At 47.5% G+C, this 25,863-nt stretch overlaps 1 protein-coding gene across 6 annotated transcripts; it reads left to right on the forward strand.

Annotated features, from left to right (window-relative positions):
- The first annotated feature begins 1,847 nt into the window (after window positions 1–1,847).
- LOC128341758 (nuclear factor interleukin-3-regulated protein-like) lies at window positions 1,848–25,251 on the forward strand. Of its 6 annotated transcripts, none has more exons than XM_053288265.1 (3): window positions 5,019–5,672; window positions 6,870–7,060; window positions 22,829–25,251. In XM_053288265.1, the coding sequence occupies exon 3, from the start codon at window positions 23,336–23,338 to the stop codon at window positions 24,698–24,700; it is 1,365 nt and encodes a 454-aa protein (XP_053144240.1). In that variant the 5' UTR covers window positions 5,019–5,672; window positions 6,870–7,060; window positions 22,829–23,335; the 3' UTR covers window positions 24,701–25,251. The 6 variants fall into 6 exon arrangements, with proteins under 6 accessions (XP_053144243.1, XP_053144240.1, XP_053144241.1 ...); XM_053288266.1 differs by having other exon boundaries at window positions 6,870–7,031; XM_053288268.1 differs by lacking the exons at window positions 5,019–5,672; window positions 6,870–7,060 and adding an exon at window positions 1,848–1,865.
- Window positions 25,252–25,863: the final 612 nt, after the last annotated feature.

The following is a 25,863-nucleotide window of genomic DNA, read 5'->3' on the forward strand; positions in this document are numbered from 1 at the left end:
TTATCATTTTTCTCAACACAGAATGGTGGGGTGAGCTCCCCGCTGGAAAGTGGGCATGAAGTTCCAGGGAGGGCCAGGAGCCTGAAGCAGGCAGAGCCAGAAGGACTTTCCTCCCAGCAACAGAGTCAGCATGGCAGCCACAGTCACAGCAAACCTGCTAGGCTAATCATGGGAAGCAGCAGGGCAGGAGATCTATGGGGGCTTCTGGCCACAGTACTGCCTCCAGACCCTAGTTGTTTAGCTTCATGAGGGTGTCTGAGACATTCTATTCTTGTTCTCTTCTGATGGCAGTGTGGGATTACTACCCAGATCCCTAGATCTTTAGGCACACAGTTGTATACGATGCATGCAGCTCTGTGCAAGGATTCAGTGTGTTTAGCTGCTGAAGAGTTGGCTGCTGAGGGATGGGTGGCAGAGGGGGGAGCTTTTGAAAGGTAGCATCAACTCACAAGCACTACCCCCAGTTTGAGAAACACAGTCCTAGAACAATATTGCTAAAGCAGCTAACGGCAATCAATTATTGTAAACTGTACTGGCTCAAGGCCTTGGTGTGCCTGAGACAGTGGTGCACCCCACTTGTGTGACCCCCCCCCCACCAAGCATTAGGGTAGAAGAGCATCTTGCCACCTTGCTGGTGCCTCAGTCATCTGCTGCTTGAGGCAATCACCTCTCCTTGCCTCATGGAAGAGCCGCTTCCGCTTTTAAGTGCTCCTCATCTCCCTCCCTTCTCCTTTAGGTTCTGTACAGCCAATCCCTGACAAATGCCCTGCTTATGCGTGTGTTCCACACATGCGTGTGTTCCACGCATGCAACAGATTATGCTCACTGTCCTTGGCCAGTTTGGCCTATCAACAAAGGAGCCCCACCGTGGCTGGAGGTGGTTTTACAAGGCCTCATTTGTACCCTGAATATGATCACACACAGGGGCTAATAAGAACTACTGTTATTACTCAACTGCTACCGTATTTACCCGAATACAAGACTCTGAATTTAAGACGACCCCCTTAAAAATGCAGGCTACACACAGGTTATACCCAGGGGCGTAGGGAAGCTGCCGTTGGCTCAACCTGCCCCTAGCAGCCCCCCAGCCATGCCCCTTGCGCCTGACCTCAGATGCAGGGGGCGTGTCTCACTCACAAATGGGGCCACGTGCCCCATTGACAAGCAGACTTCGGCCAGCACCACATTTGCAGCATGGCCGGGAGTGGCTCTCCTTGCTTGCAAAGGCAGAGAGACGCATTCCCGCCAGGCTGGGAATCCGGCACAGGCGAAGCTTCCCAAAAATGGAGCCATGCAGCCCTCGTTGGGTATGGCAGCCTTAACCCTCGTGCAATGGTGGCTCTGCCCCTGATTATACCGGTATTTGCCCAAAAGGAAGAGGCATCTGAATTTAAGATGACCCCCTCATTTAAAACATCAATGAACTTGGGGGGAAATTGGTCTTAGATTCAGGTAAATACAGTACAACAACTACTACTACTATTTATATGTCACTTTTCAACAGATGTTTGGTTTACGTGAAAAAATAAAAGTAAATAAATAAAATGGCTCCCTGTCCCCAAAGGGCTCACAATCTAAAAGAGAAACATAAGGTAACACCTGCAACAGCTACTGGAGGGCTGCTGTGCTAGGGATGGATAGGGCCAGTTGCTCTCTGCCTGCTATTTATAAGAGAATTGCCACTTTAAAAGGTGCCTCTTTGCTCAGTTAGCAGGGCTGCAGCATGAAGCTCTAGTACTGCATAAAGATATCCAGACTGAGTCCTGGCACGAATGAACCATGGGCGTCCTAGAGCGGGGGCAAGAGGAGGCAATCCCCTCTCGGATTGAGCCAGTCCCACTGAATTCAACAGGGTTTACTCCCAGGTAATAGGTATAAGATTGCATCCCCGCCCCCAGAAAAGGTCCTGAGGACACCCATACCATGAACATGTGCAGAGTTCATTTCCTTTCCCACCACACTGAGTAACTGCAAAGCTTTTCCCGTGAGCCAGAGATCTGGCTTTATACTATCTTCATTTATTATTAGATTTTTACACCGCCTCACCCAGATGGCTCTAGGTGATTCACAAATATAAAAACAGATAAAACACAAATAACTCATTAAAACAAAATTAAAACCAGTTTAAAATAATTTCAGTACTCACTAAAGGCCAGGCTAAATATATTTTAAGGTTCGCCTCCTTTAAAGGCTGCTAACACTCTTAAGCCTTTAATATCCATAGGGAGTGCATTACAGAGCCCAGGAGCAGCTACAGAGGAGATCCGATCTTGAGTTGCCACCAGGTGAATTGGTGGCAGCCAGAAATGGACCTCTCCTGATGACCTTAAGGTGTGGTGGGGAATCATACTGAAGCAAGCCCTCTCCCAGGTAACCCAGTCCTAAGCTGTTTAGGGCTTTACAGGATAATTACCAGCACTTTGTATTTTGCCTGGAAACATATTGGCAGCCAGTGCAGCCGTTTTAAAACAGGCATAATATGGTTTCTCTGAGAAACCCCGGAAACCAGTCCGGCTGCTGCACTTTGAGCTAAATGAAGTTTCCAAACGACATACAGAGGCAGCCCCACATAGAGCGCATTGCAGTAGTCAAGCCTAGATGTTACCAGTGAGTGCACCACAGTTTTGAGATAATCATCTTCAAGGAATAGGCAGAGCTGTCATATCTACCGAAGTTGACAGAAAGTGCTCCTGGCCATGGCCTCCACCAGGGCAAGGCCTGGGTCCAGAAGCACTCCCCAAGCTACATACCAGGGGCACAGCTAGAGGAGAGGGGGCCCGTGTTTGCCCCTTGGAGTGAGGGAGATAATGAAGAAAATAAGGAGGGGTGGAGCTGGAGGGTCCTCAGGTGCTAGAGGCCTGGGTGCTTTGAACCCATCTATTTAGTAATAGTTAGGCCCCTGCTATGTCGTACTTGTTCCTTTAGGGCAGAGTTTCTCAACGTGTGGGTCCCCAGATGTTATTGGACTTCAACTCCCATAATCCCCAGCCCCAGTGGCCTTTGGTTGGGAATTATGGGAGTTGAAGTCCAATTACATCTGGGGACCCACACGTTGAGAATCCCTGCTTTAGGGGGAGTGCTTCCTGTTCTGCAATTCCGTGCAGAACAGGAAGTTCTATGACATCCCTCTAATTATGACTCCTCACCATTAGTACCTTCGTATTATTTGGCTCCATCTTCAATTTTATTATCCCTCATCCATCCCATTGCTGCCCGAACCAGTAAGCATTTAGAGGAGCTAAGCCATTTCCTAATGATGATGTCGTAGAGCAGTAGATTTGGGTGTCATAACACCCTGCTCCAAATCCCCTGACGATCTCACCCAGCAGTTTAGATGTTAAGAAGCATTGGGGGATAGGATGGAGCCCTGCAGGAAACCATACAATAGCTCTCTTCACAGAGCAACTATCCCTGAGTGACACCATCTGAAATCTGCCCAAGAAACAGGAACTGAGCCACTGCAAAGCAGCACCCCCATTCCAAATCTCACAGACGATTCAGAAGGATACCATGGTCGATGGTACAGAAAGGCACAGAGAGATCAAAAAGAACCAGCGGAGTTGCACTCCCTCTGTTGATTCCTTGGCATAGATCAGGCCGACCAAGGCTATCTCAGGGAGGCTAGAGACCAGTGTTCCCTCTAAGGCATGCACATGTGCACACGCTCACATTTTTTTTGATGTCCGCTCAGTTAATTTTAGATCCTGCTCAGGTTGAATCAGGAAGGCCACACTCTGAATGCACATGCACACACACTGCCGTGATGCTGTTGCCCAGGACAAAACTCATTTCGAACACAAATGGGGAAAAAAATTAGAGAGAAAAATGCTGGAGACCAGCCTATAATTATCCATCAATGAGGGCTCTAGGGCAGGCTGCTTAAGCAAAGGTCTCACAATTGCCTCCTTCAAACTTGGAGGCATCCATTCCTGCCCTCCCCTAGTGAGGCATTTATGATGTCAACTAGGCCATCTCTAACAGCCTCCCTACTAGATGATATAAGCCATGTTGGGCATGGATCCAGAGGGCAGGTGGTAGGCTGAACACCTCCAAGAAGCTTGTCCACATCCCAGAAGTCACAAACTGAAACTGATCAGTTCTAATCAAGAGGAGTTACAATTTTTTTAATTTTTTAAAAAACATTTTAAATCCCGCTCTTCCTCCAAGGAGCCCAAAGCAGCGCACTACATACTTAAGTTTCTCCTCACAACAACCCTGTGAAGTAGGTTAGGTTGAGAGAGAGGTGACTGGCCCAGAGTCACCCAGCTAGTATCATGGCTAAATGGGGATTTGAACTCGGGTCTTTTCGGTCCTAGTCCAGCACTCTAACCACTACACCACGCTGGCTCTCTATACTACGCCAGGCTTGAGTCTACAGTAACAGTAGACTCCGAATCGGCCAGAATCAGAGAGATTTTATCTGCAAAAAAGTCATTAAAGGCATCATGATGGGATGATGAAGACCCCAAACTTAAGTCCAGATAGGAGGGAACCTGAGCCAGTCCTCTCACAATTCTGAACAACTCAGCCGGGACGTGAACTCGGGGATGCACAGAGGCGTAACTATAGGGGGGGCAGGGGGGGCACGTGCCCTGGGCGCCATCTTTTCTGGTCACATGGGGGGGCGCCGACATGACAAATTTTTTTAAAAAAATTTTTAAATTTTTTTTTGTTAATACAAATGTTTCCTGCTCAGTGCAGCAGCGCTGCAGCAGTCAAGGGAGCGTGTAGGCAGCCCATCCCCCACGAGTGGTCCCTTCCGCGCCACCCGCACCCCCCCCATTGCGTTGCTGGCGCCTGGCAGCCAATCAGTGGCCTGGCTTGGCAGCGGCGGCGGGCGCTTGTGAGGAAAAACCTAAGTATAATGTAATATGTTGTGGCGCGGGGGGGGCGCGGGGGGCGCTATTTCAGTGCTTGCCCTGGGCGCCATTTTCCCTAGTTACGCCTCTGGGGATGCAATACGTGCAGAACAGAATTGCTTCTTTGCTACACGTATATGGCCACAGTAAGCCTTTAAATGAGCTTTGTGTCGTAATATCTTGTTAGATTAGAGTCGAGTTCTCCTCCACTTGCGCTCGCCGTCTCCCTTGCCGCTTCAGCTCCCGTAGCTGTGTTCTATACCGCAACGATTCGTGATTTCCGACTGGAAGCTCCTTAGGGCAGGGACCTGATTGCTGTTTGTTTATTACGACGCAGAACGCCGTGCGTATGGCGCTCAAGAAACGATAATTTTCTAGACGTTGAACTTGGGCATCTTCTTCTCCCTTCCCCCGTTCATTAAAAGAGCGGGACGCGGCGGGGGTGGGGGGAAGAGAGCAGTTCGCTTGCTGGCCCGGCTCCGACGGCGGCGGCGGCAGCGGCAGCAGCAGTTCCTCCCGCGTGGCTCTCCGCTCGTCTGGCTCCAGCCGAGCCATCCCTCCCCCCTCCCCATCTCTCCTCTCCCTTCCCCTCCTCCCCTGTTTTGTTTTGTGCGGCGACTCCGGGAGCGTGACGGAGGCGCTCAGAGGAGCGCTTATGCAACCGGCTGACCTACTAACACACATTCGCCGGGCGAAGGAAGTAGGGCGGCGGCAGTGGAGCTTGGAGAAGGCGCGCGCGGCGGCGGGGCGAGAGCAGCACCGCGGATCCCTGAAGGGCCACGCCGAGCGAGAAGGCAGGCTGCCTCTGCCCAGGTACCCGGCGAGCTCGGGGTGCGTCTGCAAATGCCAGGCGAGAGAGCGCTCCTTTCCCGGGGATTTTGCGAGATGGTGGCGAGTGCTGCTGCTGCTGCTGCTGCTGGGGTCTGTGTGTGGAGAGAGCGCCCGGATTGCTTCCTTGTGTTTATGTTCCAGCAGCGAGTGTGTGCGCGGCTGTCTGCCTGTGTGCGTGCGCGCTTTGTTTGTGAGAAAGGTATATGGCGTGCAGCGAGCATGTGGCTCTGCTCTCCCCCCCCCCACCCGCACCCCCCGCTGTGTTCTTGTGTGTTCATCTGATCCCCCACCCCCCAATTCCTGATGCATCTCCAGTGTGCTACAAGCCTATGGGCGCTCACACAACCCCATCCGGGGAAATTCTCTTGCGCAAGCAGTTCCCTCGCCCCTGAAATGAACGGTAGCTGTGCAGCAGCTGCGCGGCTCCGTTTACTTCAGAGGGTTGGTTGCGCAGGAGAACTTCCCTGGCTGGATTGTGTGTGCACACACCCCTCCCCATATGTACACATACAAACAAACATTCCAGCTCCTCCTCTCCCTTCCAGCCTGACCTACTTTTTCTGTTTTCTTTTTTCCTCCTTTCTTTCTTTGCAGGGCGTTGAGTGTTGTGTATGCTTGTGCGAGGCAGCCAAGCCCTGAGGAGCCTCAGGAACTCTGTGATGCAAAAGAGTTCCTTTGTTTTTTGGCAAGCCAGTTTAAGAGAGCGCATAGAAAGGGGGCAAAAGGAAGATGCTGCTTAATGTATTTGTTTTAGTTTATTGTTGCCTTAACAAAATAATTGAATCGCTTGAGATGCAGGGGCTGAATTAGGCTTGAAACCTATGATCAGCATCAGGACCTCTAGCTTTGAAATATGTGATGGAATAGTGCCTCTGATCATGTACAGAGTGCCTTTATCATACCACAGCCTGTCACGGCATAGCAGTGATGAAGTAGTGAAGAAGTGGGACAAGGCATCTAGGTTAGAGAGTGTAACTTCCAGGCAGACTCAAGCCCTCCTTCTGCAAATGAAATTGTCCACCTGACCACAGGAATGTGTTATGAGGAAATGTGTAATCTGGTGACTGGGTGGCACAACTCACAGTAAGGCTCCTCTCCTCCTTACACAAATCCTTTGAACTTGCTGTTTGCATACATCTATAGCTGCACAAACATAACTTTGCATCCTCCATTCTACAGGGGTGAGCAAGAAGTAGATCGGTCCTCAGGTGGACCATTGACCAACTTCTGCTGCAGCACCTAGTACCTCCTGGGAGTTCTTTCAAAGAATACTGAACTAGGCAGCAAGCACTTGGTCTGAATCCGCAAGAGGGTACACCTGGGATCCCACAACGCAGATCAGTTATGTCTTAACTGTTAAGGGATGCTGAGTATGTGTGCGCTCTTGCTTTGTACGTTTAAAGCATGTTAGTGGACCACAGGGATTCTAGTTTAAAACAAGCAAAACAACACAAAACTGAAGTTAGCTCACTCCTGCCATGCTGTGTACACTCTGTGCTAAATATAAATACATTTTGCACTAGGGTAACACAGATTCTGTACGAAAAATGCAGAATTCTCTGTATAAATTAATCGAATATTTCTGCATAAATTTAATTAACTTTGTATGGTTGAGTTTACTTCTAACCATGTGGAGGGGCACTAAAGCCCCATCTTAACCCCTGAAAATCTTGCTCAGTCCCACCTCTTATTTTAGGAGTAAAGTGTTCAAAATACAGCATGTGAGCTTTTGAGTTACACAGAGCTCTTCTTCAGGCTACATGTGGGAGAACATTTATTTCAAAAAGGAACAGAATAGATATTTCTGTTTATCATGCCCACACTCAGAACTACCTTGTTTCCTTTTAAATTTGTTGACCATTCAATCTGAGGAAAGAGTTCTGTGTCACTCGAAAATTCACATACTGCATTTGGTATGTGACGGCCTGGCTCACTGTCTGGTCGCATACTGTATCTCTGACTGACTTTGTTCTACTGGACCAACAGGGGAAATCTGATTTTTAAAATGCAACAGATTACTCTTGCACCATAAATACTTATACAGTCTCCTTCCCCCACAAAAACAAACACCCAAATTACCCTGCTGACAGACAGACATCCATGCTCTATAATTAGCAAATACAACTGGATAAACAGGCATAAGGGTTTAGATAAATTTTTGTGACTAGAGCCTGTTTTACCCAATTTTTCTAATCTAGGTTTCATGTGGGCTACCAGGGAGACCTGAGTTCAGCTCCCCATTCAGCCATGATACTAGCTGGGGGACTCTGGGCCAGTCACTTCTCTCTCAGCCTAACCTACTTCACAGGGTTGTTGTGAGGAGAAACTTAAGTATGTAGTACACTGCTCTGGGCTCCTTGGAGGAAGAGCGGGATATAAAATGTAAATAATAAATAATAATAATAATTAGCATGATTGTGTGACTCCATGCCAAGGTGGTTGATGGCCCAAGATGAATCTGAGATTCCTTGATGTGGGTTTGCACATTCATGCTAATTTTTATTTATTTATTTTTATTTTTCACATTTATATCCCACTCTTCCTCTGAGGAGTTCAGAGGAACATAACATGGTTATTTTTGTCCTCACAACAACCCTGTGATGTAGGTTAGCCTGAGAAATACATGACTGGCCCAGAGTCACCCACTGAGTTTCATGATTGAATGAGGATTTGAACTCAGGTCTTCCCGGTCCTAGTCCAACACTATGCTATGCTGGCTCCCCAACCATACATGTTGTTGTTGTTAATAATTAGATTTCTATACCACCCTTCCAAAAATGGCTCAGGGTGGTTTACCCACATCAAACTTAGATTAGAATGATTTTGTGAACCAGGCCAGTGTGGAATTTGTGGATAGGGACTTGTGATTGATGCAAAATACTATATCATTCTCTTCTACCCAATGTTAATTGAGAAAGAACCACTACCAGTTCCTTGATCCATGCTAACAGTCACTAATATGGCTTAGCACCCCCCATTTCACCTATAAAGCATGCATAAAAAGGTTGCAAAATTCCACCTTTTAATAGGTTAACTGTGTGAGTATGGCAAACTGTTTGTTTTATCACATTTATAGAGGCCATTCACACAAATTTAAAAAACTGGTGTTCTACCTGGGTTTGGCAGCTGTGTGTGCTCCCAGTCTTCCGTTGTGTGGAAGCAAGGTAGGAGGAAAAGCTACCCAGGTTTTCCTCCTACCTTGCTTCCACATAACTGAAAATTGGGAGCACACACAGCTCCCAAACCCGGGTAGAACACAGTTTTTTATTTGTTTGCATGACCTCATGTTCTACCTTCTCTCCAAGGAGCTCAGGTCATTTTACACAGTTACACAACCCACCCCCCACCCCGATCTTTAATCCTCACAACAACCCTGTGAGGGAGCTCACCCTGTGGGGCACGATGAGATGAGGAGGCTGACTTAAGATCAGCTTCATGGCTGAGCAGAAATTTGAATCCAGGTCTCTCTAATCCGAGTCCAATGTTCTTTCATTACACCACTCTTGCTAAAGGTTAACCCCAAACGGAGTGATCTCTTGAATATGTACTCTGGGGGGGGGGGGGGGGGTTAGTTGACTAAGTAGAGCTGTCAAAAAGCACTGAAGTTTGCAGGGCTGGTGAATGGAATCTGCCGTTCCATGGTCGGAAGCAGAGCGTGTGTCTGTCTGCGTATATGTTTGCGTGTGTTCCATAGTTAATGATTGCTTCCTTTCCTTTCCCTTGCACTGAATGCTAGAAACAGGAATCTGACAGAGGCATTCCCACTGCCAAACCCCTGGTTTTACCCTGCACCCCATTTTTTTGCTGCACGCCTTGCTGTCTCCACAACACACTAAGGATTAAGGCATCAGTTGATTTGCAGTCACAGGCATCCTGATGTGTTTCAGCAGCCAGCAAGAGAGCCGGATGGAGACCGGGAGCCGTAATCCCAGCCGCCTCCTCAAGGCTCCCTTGCTGGCTCTTTTGCAGATCAATATGTTCCTTGCAGTGGAAATCCTGGACAAATGCTGAGCAAAGACATGTGTGGTGTGTGCACTTGCTGTCACGTGGAGCCTCACCCCAAGGTTGAGCAACCTTTTCTTTAGAAAACTGGCCTTTGTGTACACTGAGTAGGCCAGGAGTTCACACATCTGCAAGCAAGGGGGTGGAGTGAAGGCATCCAGTGCTGGTGGCAAAGAGTTGTGAAATCTAGACCCTGGGAGGCAATAGAGTAGTACTTGCTCTATTCGCAGCGTCCTTAGGGTTGCCTAATTTGTTTACTGGCTTCTAACAGCAGCTTGGTCAGCAGACATGAGTTGGGGATCATTCTGATTTCCATGTGGACAAAGCTTCCGCTGATCAAGCTGCTGTGACCAGAGGCAGCCAGTGAGGGTGGCTCTGAGTATGTGTGTGTGTGGGGGGGGGGGGCCCACGGGGAGAAGTACCTTCAAAAGGTCATTACTGGCGATACCGCTGGCAACTGCAAGCCGCCCTGACCGGCATCAGCACTCACTTGGCCTCTGCACTTGCACAGTGACCGTCTGCATGGTCAGCAATACCATGCCAACCATGCAGATGGCTGCTCTGTGCATGCTCAGAGGCCAGGTGAGTGCCATAGTCATGACAGCTGTCACCAGGGGATGGGGGGGATGGGGATGGGGGGTCTGTACAAATCACCGGGGCCCGGCAGTCTGGAAGGGGGCCCAAGACCCGACTAGGTTGCACATGTTTTTTTCTCTCGCCTCCTGCCGCCAACTGTGCCCACTACGATGCCAAACCACCAATCTTTTAAATAATTCTAGCCGCCACATGCACAGCTACGGAGTGCGGGAGGGTGAGCCGAACACCCCACCCCACCCTGTGGTGGCAGTGGGCAGAGTGGGAGCGGCTGACGCGCTATTCAAACTGCGCAGGTGCGCTAGAGCACCTCACAGTTCTCAAGGGCTGCTGGGCAGGATGATCAGACTCAGCGGCCACACCCACTCCACCCGCCACCACGGGGGGGGTGCTCCTCTCACCACCACCCCCGGCCACACACATGGCGGCTAGAATTATTTTAAAGATCAGCGGTTCGGCCTTGTGGTGGCAGGAGCGGGGCTCGTGGCGGCAGCGGAGACAGCCTCGTGGTGGCGGCAGGGGCCCATGATTTTTTTTTACTGGGGCCCGAACCCGCTCTCGACGTCCCTGGCGGTCGCACAGAATATAGAATGATGCAGTTTGACACCAATATGCGAAGCCTTGTATGGATGGGTCTTGCAATTTGAGACAGGCCCCTAGTCTGAGGCCTAGAGGCTCAGTTGACAGTGAGCTCATTCACACAGTCAAAAACTGTGTTCTACCCAGGTTTGGGAGCGACCCAGGTTTCCACACAATTTTTGGTTGTGTGGAAGCAAGGGGGGGAGGAAAACCTACCTTGCTTCCACACAATCACTTCTACCCAGGTTTTCCTCTTGTTTTCACACAACCAAAAATTGAGAGCACACACAGCACCCAAAGCCGGGTAGAACATAGTTTATGATTGTGTGAATGACCTCTGTGACTACATGTCATGCCCACTTGCTGAAAGGGACTATTGAGGAAACAACAAAATTGTCATATTTTCCATTCCGCTCCCCGCAAGGTTCTTCTTCAGGATATTGAAGTGTGCACTTGTCTTATACAGCCATAAAACTATCTTTATTCATTGATGGCCACATCATTCATTCATTTATTCATTCAATTTCTATACCGCCCTTCCAAAAATGGCTCAGGGCAGTTTATGCAGAGAAATAATAAATAATAAGATGGATCCCCGTCCCCAAAGGGCTCATCATCTAAAAAGAAACACACCAGCAACAGTCACTGGAGGTACTATGCTGGGGGTGGATAGGGCCAGTTATTCTCCCCCTGCTAAATAAAGAGAACCACCACAAAGGTGCCTCTTTGCCAAGTTTGTAGGGGATGTCTGAGACCCTGGTGGCGCAGTGGTAAAACTGCCGCCCTGTAACCAGAAGGTTACAAGTTTGATCCTGACCAGGGACTCAGGGTTGACTCAGCCTTCCATCCTTCCAAGGTCGGTAAAATGAGTACCCAGAATGTTGGGGGGCAATATGCTAAATCATTGTAAACCGCTTAGAGAGCTCCGGCTATAGAGCGGTATATAAATGTAAGTGCTATTGCTATTGCTATTGCTATGTCTCAACTTATGTCTCAACGTTTCTCAAAGGCCCTTGGGGTCCATGCATAGGAACACACCTCTTCCTACACATACTGTATTTTCCCTTCACAATCCTGTGAAGTAGGTTAGGTTGAATTGCCCAAGGCCATCCAGTGACTGAGTGGGCATCTGAATGTAACTCCCCAAAGCGCGTTCAGTACTCAACGCATTACTAACATCTATATACTAACATCTTTGTTTGATGTTTGGTTTCTTGTTGTGCGTAAGAGTGAACTTGATCTAGAATTGCCACCATTTCCCCTAGCTCTGCTCTTGTGCTTTTAACACCCAGCCTGACACACACTTGCTTAATTTGTGTGAATCAGGTTGGCTGTTAAAGTCTCAGGTGCAGCCCTCTGTCCCAGACGAAAATGTTTAGCTTGGCTTATTTAAATCATTGCATAGTGTTCTCTTGGGTATTCCTGAGAAGGCATGTTTGCCCACCCTACCCACAAGAAAGTGTAAGTAAGGTAGATGTAGGTAGGGTAGATCTTCCTTCCAGTTCAACGTATTGTGTTGCTAGCTTTTTCTTGACTGAGCTCTGTGCTGCTTGACAGGCAGAAATCCAGCAGGTAGAGTTTTCCCATCACTTAACTATTTTCTGCACCTGTTAAAATTCTGCCTGTCATGTAGCTTCTAAAAGACACCAGATCTCTGTTAGGGGGAAGAATGACAATCTTGCCATATGTGTATAGAGGATTTTTTTAAAAATTAAGCAGAATATTTTCTAGTGCTGAGCAAAAGGCTTGGAGGAGGACCGACACTGGCTCGGCTCCAGCCCTGAGAGGAACAGAACATTCCTGCTTAGAAAGCGGAGACGCTGTCATGTCATAATGTTACATCATGAAGTAGTTGTGGGAAGCCCTGCAGGAAGGGAGAATAGAGGAGGGGATCCCATTTGTGAAGATGCAAGTCATAGCGTTAAGGAAGGAACCCACAAACAAGATCATCTACCTGGGAATTCCAGCATTGACTGTAAATGCTGAAATCAATGCCAGAGGATGAATTGAGGAATAGTTACCCTGGAGCTTTTCTTGTTGTTCTAAAGAGATTAAGTGGGGAGGAAACTTAACCTGTTCAATTTCTGTGTGTCAAGCTGCTCTTTGAAGCATAGGGATCGGGGCGGGGCGGGGCGGGATGGCAGGGAGAATGAGGTTGCCAACCCTCATTTTAGCTCTCAGGATAGTTTCTCTGAACATGCTTGAGGAGTTTGGTGGCACCCGCTGGCTTCTTATGCTCCTTTATATATTATTAATAATAATAATAGTAATAATAAGCAGGCCTACAAGAAAGAACAAGTCAAGAACTGAGCAGAAAAATGGAAAAATAAGCCACTGCATGGTCAATATTTGCACAATATAAGTGGAAAATCAGACATCACCAAGACCTGGCAATGGCTTAAGAATGGCAACTTGAAGAAAGAAACAGAGGGTTTAATACTGGCTGCACAAGAACAGGCACTAAGAACAAATGCAATAAGAGCAAAAGGCAAAAAATCAACCACAAACAGCAAGTGCCGCCTTTGTAAAGAAGCAGATGAAACCGTGGACCACCTAATCAGCTGTTGTAAAAAGATTGCACAGACTGACTACAAACAAAGGCATGACAAGGTAGCAGGGATGATACACTGGAACATCTGCAAAAAAATACAAGCTACCTGTAGCCAAAAATTGGTGGGACCATAAAATTGAAAAAGTTGAAGAAAATGAAGATGTAAAAATATTATGGGACTTCCGACTACAAACAGACAAACATCTGCCACACAATACACCAGATATAACTGCAGTCGAGAAGAAAGAAAAACAAGTGAAAATAATCGACATAGCAATACCAGGGGATAGCAGAATAGAAGAAAAAGAAATAGAAAAAATCACCAAAACAGGGTGGATTTGATTTAAATCAAACTGATTTAAATCACGATTTAAATCACTAGCAGGGTGGATAAAAATCAATGGTTTTTTTAAAAAAATAAAAAAAATCGGATTTTTTAAAATTTAAATCGGATTTTTTTGATTTTTTTAAAAAAATCATTGATTTTTATCCACCCTGCTAGTGATTTAAATCGTGATTTAAATCAGTTTGATTTAAATCAAATCCACCCTGCACCAAATACAAAGATCTACAAATTGAAATTGAAAGGCTGTGGCAGAAAAAGACCAAAATAATCCCAGTGGTAATTGGCGCCCTGGGTGCAGTTCCAAAAGACCTTGAAGAGCACCTCAACACCATAGGGGCCACAGAAATCACCATCAGCCAATTACAAAAAGCAGCTTTACTGGGAACAGCCTATATTCTGCGATGATATCTATAACAGCAACAACATTGACAATAAAACTCAGCCATCCTAGGTCCTTGGGAAGGACTCGATGTCTGGATAAAACAAACCAGTCAATAACACCTGTCTGACTGTGTAAACAAGAAATAATAACAATAATAAAAATAGGATCTTCAGTTGAGCAACCAGGGCTGTAGACAGCAAAGTTACTGGAAGAAACGTCGCTTAACCGAAAAAAATATACGAAAAATGCCAACAAGGAAATAATGATCTGCTATTACAAGTCTAGTCCAACTAGAAGAGGTTATTTAAAAAGAATGTACCAAATTTGGAAAGAGAAGCATCCAGATACAGAAATAACAGAACAAAGGCTAGCAGACCAGAGAAGATTCATAATAAGAAATAAAGTATTTACAGGAGTTGAGCTGGAAGAACTGCAAAGAGCAACACAGGCTCAAGATATGGAAGAAGAATTACCACCAACTGAAGCAGTTGCTCAGGCACAGGTGGAGGAGGTGTTGGAAATAGAGGATGCAACTGTTGCTGAACTGTTTCAAAATCAAAACCAGGCCTTTACCTTCACCTCAAAAACCCAAATGCCGTTTAACAGAAAAGCAACAAGAACTAAAGCAAAAAATAACTGAGCACATGAACCAAACAACCACCAGGGTTCGACTTCCAGCTCTAAAAACAGTTGCCAAAAAACAACTTACTCAGGCATTAAAAGATATAAATGCTGCACTTGCAGAAATAACAACCAATAATTTGCAAGAAACAAACCAACTAATGTACAGTGCAGCAACAATAACAACAAAAGAGCTCGGATATAAGATCAGTGGACCTGTAAAAAAAGAAAGCAGTACATCACCTAAATGGAAGATTAGATTAGAAAATAAAATCTCCAGGCTCAGATCAGATGCTAGTAAATTGAAAGATATGAAAGACAAGAAGCTGAAGAATGAAAACACCAAACAGTATCTGATCCGAAAATACCACCTAGATTCAAGGAAAATTAGAGAAGTCCTGGAAATAATAAAGCAGCAAATAACAGCAGTGCCAAAGAAGATTAGCAGATACAAAGCCAGAATCACACAACACAGGCAGAATCTCCAATTCCAGTCGAATCAGAGACGTTTCTACCAAAGCATAGAAGGAGAAACTGCAAGAAATGTAGAAACACCAAATAAAGAAGAAACAGTGCAATTCTGGGGGAAATTATAGGACAATCCAATAGATTATAATAAAAAAGCAGGCTGGATGAAAGAGGTCAAAAAATGTAACCAACAAATGCAAGATCTAATAATAACACCAGAATTAATAAGTGAAAGAGCAAAGAAAATTAAAAATTGGACTGCGCCAGGCGACAATGAACTGCATGGCTTTTGGCTTAAACACCAAACAAGCCTTCATAAACAACTATCAAAACAGTTCAATCACATTTTGCAAGGAGGTGATATTGAACAATGGCTAACAACTGGGAAAACTCATCTCATAATGAAAGATCCAGCAAAAGGTGCAGTTCCAAGTAATTATAGACCGATTACCTGTCTGCCAACCATGTTCAAATTATTAACTGGAATAATAACAGATGAAGTGATGCAGCACTTATTAACTAACAAACAGCTTCCAGTTGAACAGAAAGGAAATTGCCCCAACACCAGAGGCACAAAAGACCAGCTGCTGATTGACAAAATGATTTTAGAAAACTGCAAGAGAAGAAAAACCAATCTAAGTGTTGCATGGATTGACTACAAGCAAGCCTTCGATTCATTGCCTCACACATGGATACTAAAATATTTAGAAACAACTGGTGTCAGCAAAAACATTCAGATATTTATTTAAAAAAGCAATGAGCATGTGGAGTACACAGTTAACAATCAATGGTGAGACACTTGGACAGGTTAGCATTAGAAGAGGCATTTTCCAAGGGGACTCACTATCCCCTCTGTTGTTTGTAATCGCCACGACCCCACTTTCACAAATACTAAACAAAACAGGCCTTGGATACCAAACATCTAAAACATCAAGTAAAATCAACCATCTGCTGTACATGGACGATCTGAAGTTGTATGGAAAGTCCCAGTCAAATATTGAATTACTGCTAAACACTGTCTGTATATTCAGTAGCGATATAGCAATGGAGTTTGGACTAGACAAGTGTGCTGCATTAATAATGAACAGAGGGAAAATAAGAAAAACAGAAGGAATAGAACTGCCCAATGGAAGCAAGATCAAGAACCTGGAAGAGAAAGAACCTTACAAATACTTGGGCATTCTCCAGGCTGATAACATTGCACACACTGAAGTTAAAAGAAAAATAGGAGGTGAATACATTAGGAGAGTTAGAAAAATCCTCAAGTCCAAACTCAGTGGTGGGAACACCAAACAAGCCATAGACACCTGGGCTATACCTATTATCAGATACACTGCAGGAATAATAGACTGGACCCAGGCAGAGCTAGAGACGCTAGATCGTAAGACCAGGAAAATAATGATCATCAATCATGCTCTGCATCCCTGCAGTGATGTAGATAGGCTATAGCTCCCTCACAGCTCAGGTGGAAGAGGAATGCTGCAAGTCCATCAAACAGTAGAGGAGGAGAAAAGAGGCCTGGAAGAATATATCAAGGACAGTGAAGAAGATGCACTTAAGATGGTCAATAATGAGAAACTATTCAACACCAATGAAACAAAGCAGGCCTACAAAAAGAACAAGTCAAGAACCGAGCAGAAAAATGGAAAAATAAGCCACTGCATGGTCAATAATTGCACAATATAAGTCGAAAATCAGACATCACCAAGACCTGGCAATGGCTTAAGAATGGCAACTTGAAGAAAGAAACAGAGGGTCTAATATTGGCTGCACAAGAACAGGCACTAAGAACAAATGCAATAAGAGCAAAAGTTGAAAAATCAACCACAAACAGCAAGTGCCGCCTTTGTAAAGAAGCAGATGAAACCGTGGACCACCTAATCAGCTGTTGTAAAAAGATTGCACAGACTGACTACAAACAAAGGCATGACAAGGTAGCAGGGATGATACACGAACATCTGCAAAAAATACAAGCTACCTGTAGCCAAAAATTGGTGGGACCATAAAATTGAAAAAGTTGTAGAAAGCAAAGATGCAAAAATATTATGGGACGTCCGACTACAAACAGACAAACATCTGCCACACAATACACCAGATATAACTGTAGTCGAGAAGAAAGAAAAACAAGTGAAAATAATCAACATAGCAATACCAGGGGATAGCAGAAAAAGAGAGAGAGAAAATCACCAAATACAAAGATCTACAAATTGAAATTGAAAGGCTGTGGCAGAAAAAGACCAAAATAATCCCAGTGGTAATTGGCGCCCTAGGTGAAATCCCAAAAGACCTTGAAGAGCACCTCAACACCATAGGGGCCACAGAAATCACCATCAGCCAATTACAAAAAGCAGCTTTACTGGGGACAGCCTATATTCTGCAACGATATCTATAACAATTGACAATAAAATTCAGCCATCCCAGGTTCTTGGGAAGGACTCGATGTCTGGATAAAACAAACCAGTCAATAACAGCTACCCTGTGTAAACAACAACAAGAACAATAAATTATTATTATTAATTCAGTTTCTATAATGATGATGGCATCCTTTTCTTGACCAAATCAAATGATCCAGTGCTTCTTCAGTGTCTCTTACTAGGGCTACCAGCTACAAGTGGAGAATCCCAGTGCCCAGCTTGCCTTGCTCCTGAGCCTTTAAAAGAGACTGGTGCACAGAAGCCAGCATGTAGAGCTTTTTGTGGTATGCACACTGCTAAACATGGCCACCCACTCATTTCTGCAGATAGAAGTACTGCCCTTATAAAGGGCCAACTGCAGCAGCTTCTTCTGACAGACATGGCCTAGAATCCAGCCAAGGCAGAACGGCTCTTGGACGCCTCCTCCAGAAGCTTCACCTCTCAGTCAGTGGCACTCTGCATCACCTCCCCTAAATTTGGCCGCGTAACAACTCATCATTTTGTGGATATCATCCGTGCTTTCAGGGAATTAATTGGGTCTTGTAGCATGCAGTCTTAAAGGCTAATTTCAAGTGGTGTCTAGGTTTCCTCTTTGCTGTGTCAGTTTTCAGTGCTCTGGCTTGATCAGTAAACTCCGCTGCCAGCTTAGCTCTTTTGCTTATAGGAGAGGGGAAATGTAGCTCTACCTTGCTTGATCCATGTTTTAAAAAAAATATTTACAGAATTTTACATTATACATCCCCATTCTCTCTGAATGAACCAGTCTTGGACAATTCAGCTCTCTAGAAGAGAGTATTGTCAATGAGGGCTTAACTTCTAAAATGAGAGGTGTTGGGGTTCAAGCCTATCGGGAAGCCATTCTCCCTAGTCCTAGATAGGAACATAGGAAGCTGCCATATACTGAGTCAGACCATAGGTCCATCTAGCTCAGTATTGTCTTGACAGACTGGCAGCGGCTTCTCCAAGGTTGCAGGCAGGAATCTCTCTCAGCCCTATCTTGGAGATGCCAAGGAGGGAACTGGGAACCTCCTGCTCTTCCCACAGCGGCTCCATCCCCTCCCCTAAGGGGAATATCTTGCAGTGCTCACACATCAAGTCTCCCATTCATATGCAACCAGGGCAGGCTCTGCTTAGCTAAGGGGACAAGTCATGCATGCTACCCCAAGACCAGCTCTCCTCTGTGTGGAAGATGGCTGTGACTATGTATGAGTGAATAAAAAGCACTATTTGTGTTGCTTTGGCATTTCTGGAGTTGATCCCTGGTAGCACCTATATCGGGCAGCAGCGATATAGGAGGAGGCTGAAGGGTATCAGCTCATACTGCGTGGGAGGAGGCAATGGTAAACCCCTCCTGCATACTACCAAAAGAAAACCACAGGGCTCTGTGGGCGCCAGGAACCAACACCGACTCAAAGGCACCATTTACCTTTACTGTGTAATGGCCCAAGATTTGCTTTTTAAAAATTGATTGGAGGTCTGAGGTACAGTCCACCCTAAGCCAAGGACTCTAGGTATATAAACATTCTCAGAAATGACCTCCTTTGTAGGCTAGTAGGTCCTCCAGCCCCAGGGAGGTGACACAGACTGGGAAGTAGGTCATGTTGCTCTTCATGCCCAGGCTTGTAACATCCTGCTTGCACACACCCAGCCCATCCCACTGGTCGTTCCATGTGCCATCCAGACACGAGGCCAGGCCCTACAAGCGGTTCAGGGTGTGGGATTGGGCTTGTTTAGCTGGAAATCTCTTTTCTTGCCTCTTGACCCAGAATGACAAATAATGTGTGGGGCAGAGAAAGAGCTGGGTCGAGGATGCTGTCCCTTCCACATCAGTGAAGGGGAGGGGGCTGTAGTGAAGAGAACAGGCAGGAAGACTTTCAGCACTAAATCTTAGCTATTATTATTATTATTTACATTTATATCCTGCTCTTCCTCCAAGGAGCCCAGAGCAGTGTACTACATACTTGAGTTTCTCCTCACAACAACCCTGTGAAGTAGGTTAGGCTGAGAGAGAAGTGACTGGCCCAGAGTCACCCAGCTCGTATCATGGCTGAATGGGGATTTGAACTCGGGTCTCCCCGGTCGTAGTCCAGCACTCTAACCACTACACCACGCTGGCTCTGCTCACAACTTTGGCCCTCCAGCTGTTTTTGGACTACAATTCACATCATTCCCAGCCACCCTGGCCAAGTCAGGGGTTATGGAAGTTGTAGTCCAACATCTGCAGGAGGGCTGAAGCGGTGCAGCCCTGCTCTATACCTGGCAGTAGGAGCAGGAAAGAGGCCCCCCCATCACTGCTGTAGAAGGAGAAACCACATCAAGAATATGTGCAGCCGAATTTGGCAATCCTTGCTCCAAGCCTTGTCACCCACGCTGACACACCCCTTTCATCTCTTGGTATGGCCAGGGGCTTTAGAATGAATAGAAAACATGTTCTCAGATGAGGTGTGTGTACTTGTCTGGCTCACGTAGTCTAACCATTCGCCACCACCTTTGCTGGAACGTCCCTCAGGAGGGTTGGCTGGTGTTGTGGGAAGTCCGTGGCTTTCCCATGAAGCCCTGGCAATTGCTCTCTTGCATCTTCAGTGTATAGTTACCCCTGTGCCTGGCTGTTTATAAGGGGCTCTGTTATGGCAGGATATCGGTCCATTGTGCCCTCTGACCTTTGCTCTCTGCAGGTTTATTTTCTGAGGGCTGTGTTTTCTATGTTGGTTGAGAATTTTGCACAGGGGCGATAGGATTTGGTGTCTTCCTGCAAAACAGTTTTTCATATCTGATAATCTGTTAGTCTTGTGACTTTGGACTCTGTTGTTTTCTTAGCCAAGGCTTGTGGGTGGCTGTGGGGGGGAAAGACTGTTTTCCCCTCCCCAGAAGATAACACTTGCAGTGGGTGTTTGAATAGCTATTGCATTTTTGGCATGGATTGCTTTTACGAAAGATGGAATATTCTATTAATATTCTCTGTGGTTTGGTGAGTGCAATTTAGTCCCTCCCAGTTTGTTAAATAAATAAAAATGGAGCTTTATTTAAAACAAAACCCGAGTGTTACGCTTTGCCAGTGGTGGTGTATTTGTTGCTTCCTACATGGAAATCTATCTGTGCACGAGAAAGTCAGATGTGTAGCAGCCTGTAGCAACAGCCAACTGCACAAGCCATGTCCGTGGCTTCTACCTCCCCCCCCAGGCAATCTGGGGGTCTGTGTGAAGAGATTACATACTAACATGCCAGCCTCAGAGAAGACTGTACGGAGGAGGCCCTGATTGTTCGCAGCCTCTTCCTTCTCCCGCTCCCTGCAGCCTCTTTCCCTGCTCCTATTGTTTCTCTGTATGCAGAAAGAGTTTATAGGCCAGTAGGTTGTTGGCGTTGTGCCCATGCTCTCTTTCTGGAGCGGTTGTGCAATTGGTAATCATCATCAGACCTGTTTTGACTGCCTAGCTTGATAAATATTCAGTGTTTACTGACCTATATTCCTGCCGCTTGCGCCTGATGCGCCTAGATCACTTGGAAGGGAAAGGAAAGATGGGGGGGTGGAGCCCCCGTCGTCCTGGGAGAGCGTGCGACTCAGTACACATGGCCCTGGCTTTCTCTGCCCAAGTGAGTGTCAACATTCCAGGGCATGTGTCATGGTGGCGAGAAGGAATGAGTCTGTGGCCACCCTGTGGCTTTCCTTATGCAACCCACCTCACTCGTTGGCCTCATTCTCTAGTCATCAGAACGGGGGCAAGAGAGTGCCCCCTTGGATTATTTCAAGGTTAATAGACCCAGCCTGGCTTTGTGCCTGTGTGAACACACTCGCAAAATGACTGGAGCATGTCTGAATGTATGAAGTAAGAGGTATGTATAAGAATTAGGTTAGATCCTAAATGTGCAAGAGCAAAAAGGGATGTGAGGAATGATGTGTGCAGCAGAGGATAATGAGTCTGGTTGTGTGCTGGGCAGTGTTCCCTCTAACAGGGACTCCCAGTTGTTGTTCACTACAACTCCCAGCATCCCTGGCTGCAATGCCTTTGGCTGGGCATTATGGGAGTTGTAGTCGACAGCATCTGGGAATTCCTGTTAGAGGGAACACTGATGCTGGGTAAAACAAGGGCCAGCTTCAGAAGTAACACGGAATTGGGGGTCCAGTGGGCCCCCAGTTCCATTCCCCCCTCCCGGTCCGCTTTTGGACATTCTGGAGAGCTGGTTCTCTGCAGTCAGCGAGACCTCAGAGAGGTGGGGGAGCAGGCTGTGCGGGCTTCTGTCTTGACAGAAGGACAGCTCACACAGCCAGTTGGCCTGGAGTGAGGGAGGACAAGTCTGGTTCTATGGAGCCAAAACTGCAGTGCCAGTGTTCGGATGTAACACTGGCGCTGCAGAATGGGAGGTAAGGGTAGTGAAACTCCACTCTGACAGAAGGTTCAGAATGGAGTTTGGCAAGGGAAACTGAGGGTCCCCTTCTCGCTTTTAACTCCAGTTTTGTCACTTCCGCTGTGAGGCTTGGGTGAAAGGATCTCTGGTTTCCTAGTACATCCGAATTCAGCCATGGTGCCGTGCTTGTTCCTGAGGTGGAGAATCCAACTGGGATCCATCCCCTTCCACTCGTAAACTCTGGGCACAATCCTCCTGTGAAGTTCTGCTTCACAAACCTTTCTGAAATGACAACTCTGCTTTTGTTCAGCTCCTGTTCATATCAGTGGGGCTTGCACAGGAGAACCTCCCAGGCATATTGTGCCCCATGGTTCTGTGGTTCTTCTGTTCTGCCTCTTTCCCACTCTGCGACCCTTAATGACACCCATAGCACAAAGCTTGTATAGAGCTCTTCTTTCTTTGCTCTGTGTGTGCGCCTTCTGTATGTGTAGTGTGTCCGAAGGAATTCCTAACAGGCAGTGTTGAATCTGTAGAGCACGAAACTGGGTTGTATAGCATGTTTTGGGTACTTGGGGGCCATGTGAACAGCATGTGTGCTCAGTGTACAGTGTATGTGGGGTCTCTGTGTGTGTGTGTGTGTGTTTAGGGGGAGGGCGATGGCCTTATTCACTGTTTGCAGCGAATGAGGGAGGGAGCTGGAATGTGGGGTGTGGCTCATGTATGCCAGGGGCTGCCACAATGTTGTCTCAACCTGCTGGATTATGTAAACAGAGCCTGAGGTGTGTGACAGCACTGGGCAGAGGTGTAACGCCCTCCTTTTGTGTCCTTCCTCCTTAGGCGTTTCTCCTGCCTTCTGGGCCTGACACAGCAGTTGCCATTGACTCTCTTCACTTCCCACTGCGCCTGCAAGCCAGCTTTATCTCTGCTCTGGTTGTCTGCAGGAGCCTGGCTGCAAAGCCCCACAAGATTCCCGTGTGAACGAAAGGTCACCCCTCAGGTACTGCGCTGAGACTTGCATAATCATCCTGAATCTCCTGGGCCCCCAGCTGAAGGAATCGGAAGGAAGGCCGGCTCCTGTGGGTGTCCTAGAAGATGGTCTCTTTGTATTGGACATTTCTTTTGGTGTTGGTTGGAGCTTGGAGCCCACTTCACTGTCGTGACTGGAGGACAGCTCAAGGCTATATTGGAAGCGGCTTCCCTGGCAGCCTTGCTTCGTAACAGCATTTGGTACAGAGCCGGAAAGAAGCATCTGCTCCAGCAGCAGCGAGTGGAGGCTAAACGCTCCAGTGACAGACAGACAACGTGTAACAAGAGGGTGCTCAGGGGATATCATTCCTTGGCACCATGGAAAGCCTCAACTCGCCTACACTGTGTGTGTCGGGGAACTTTCCTGGATTCCACCACGATGGCATGATTCAACGAGCCCGGGCACTGAAGAGCAAGCCCAGCGCCAACTGCAGACGAAAGAGAGAGTTTATCTCCGATGAGAAGAAGGATGCCAGCTACTGGGAGAAGCGTAGGAAGAACAACGAGGCTGCCAAGCGTTCCCGGGAGAAGCGGCGCTTTAACGACCTGGTCCTGGAGAACAGGGTGTTGGCGCTCAATGAAGAGAACGTGCGCCTCAAGACGGAGCTGCTGCAGCTCAAGTTGCGCTTTGGGCTGATCAGCACAGCTGCCTTCATGGAAAAGAGCCAGCAGCTGAGCACAGCCAGCGCCAGCACTGCCAGCCACTTCTATGGGGGCAGAGACAACAGTATGTATTCCAGCTCCTTGTCCCAAGCTCACCACTCAGAGGACTCGTCGGAAACGGAGCAGTCGAGCCGGGACAGCGGTAGCGTGTCGGCAGCCAAGTATTCTCCCCGGGGCTCTCTGTCCGACATGTCGGATGGCTCGTCCCGAGATAGCCCCGTGCCACAGACATTTGGTGAGGCCCAGGCAGTCAGCCGGGCCTACGGGGAGGTGCCCCTGCAGCAGCAGCACCACCCCCACCCCCCAGAACGCAAGGGTCCGGTGCCTAGGGGCGTCATCCTCTTCAGTGCCAATGGCTTTACTGCAGTGGCACCACCCCAGCCCCTGCTTCCGGAACAGGAGGAGGCAGACAGCGGTGGGGCCGAGTCGCCAGAAATTCCCTGCCTGGAGCGCGATGCCCGTTGCCAAGCGGAGGAGCTGCAAGCCCACCCAGGCTTCTGCTCAAAGTCACAGAGCTACAGCACGCCGACCAGTTACTTGGAGGGGGAGTTGACCCAAGTAGAGCACAGGCGGAAAGCTCAGGAGCCGGGGTCCCCCTTGGAGGGCTACACCAGCGAGGAGAGTGGTGAGGAGGCCAGCTGGGGATGCTCACCAGCTCCCTTCCTGGGGCCGCCAGATGCGCACCTAGATGTCAAGACCGCAGCTCTTCCCCATAAGCTCCGCCTCAAGTGCAGGGCACACAGCAGCGGGGTCCAAGAGCCATTCCCCGGTCCTAGCACGACCCCCGCGGGCTGCTGCCAGGAGACCTCCCCGGCAGCAGACTGGGACAGTGAGCGCCACGAAGAGATGTCAGCCCTGGTGCGACAAGCATTGCTTCTCAACGAGCAGCCTGCTTCTTCTGGCACCCTGGAGAGATTCTTGTGTCGTGGCTCTGGGCTCCACTCAGAGGACTCAGGGGCCAAGGACCGTGTCAGCAGCTGGGAGGATGGTTGTGAGGATACTGGCCCCCGGCCCACATGAAGGAGACTCGTGTGTGGGTAAAGATTTGTGGGTGGTTTTGCTCTCTTGTTTTTTTAGACACGGACCTGGGGTCTTGTATAAGAAACAAGTTATATGACCAGACGAACCTTGGATTTTGGGAGAGGAGAGGGCCTTGATCCACCCAGACCCCCAGGGCCGCTGGCTTCGGAATCTAGGGGAGAAGGGATCATGAGACAAGGAGGGGATCCTGCGTTGGAGTTTTGTGAAAAGACAGACTGAGGAACTCCTGAGATCTGGAGGGTGGTGGGGTCCTTGCTGTGCTAGGCCTGAGATTCAGTGCACTGATGGGATATGTTTCAGTGAGCTCAGCTGACCAGTCAGTCACTGCAATGTTTTGGGATCCTTGCTGACAGAAAACACGGAGGAGCTGATATTCAACCCGCTCCATGCTGGGGCTGAGGCTCCTGGATACCCACAATTGGAACCGATGTTGTGTTGCCAGGACTACATCATTATCTGTGTCATGAACTATTTGATATAACAGAAATATTTGTGTTTTTAAATAATAAAATAAATGTACAGAAAACATTAGGAAATGCTTCGGTGTTTGTGGTACTGGGAAGAGGGGGGGAATGGCGGTACCCTCTCTCTTGCTAGGACAACCACATGGAAGAGAGGAAGGGACTCCTGTGCCATTTGTTTAATATATTTGCATCCTGCCTTTCCATCCGACAGATCCACAAAGAGGCTAAAAATCATAATGAAACTGGAATAATGAAATATCAGTGCCACACCTAAAATATATCCATGAACCTAAAATATATCAATAAGGCCAAGCTAAGTTTTTTTATCCTCTGAAGCATGACAGAATTTGAAGGTCTTAACTCAGTTTCGGAAATCCAGGAGGACGCTAGCAATATGGACCATGTAGAGGGAAGAGCTGCCACTGCTAAGGCTCTGCACGTTGTGGATGCTGATCTGATCAGCCAGATTTTGACTACAGTGGAAGAGCTTAATTCCCAGGGAGATTCATAAGAGAGGTACCCTGGTCCCAGGCCATATAGGACTTTGAATGCCAATGTTGGTACCAGTGTTTCCTCTTAACAGGGATTCCCAGATGTTGACTACAACTCCCATAACCCCCAAGCAAAGTCTACTGCAGCTGGGGTTGCTGGGAGTTGTAGTCAACATCTGGGAATCCC

This window comes from Hemicordylus capensis, chromosome 2 (assembly GCF_027244095.1).
Source record: "Hemicordylus capensis ecotype Gifberg chromosome 2, rHemCap1.1.pri, whole genome shotgun sequence".
NCBI classification, from domain to species: Eukaryota; Metazoa; Chordata; class Lepidosauria; order Squamata; family Cordylidae; genus Hemicordylus; species Hemicordylus capensis.

Bases quoted from the DNA above. Each gene is read 5' to 3' on its own strand.
- LOC128341758 (XM_053288268.1), top strand. From the start codon at position 23,336: ATGGAAAGCCTCAACTCGCCTACACTGTGTGTGTCGGGGAACTTTCCT.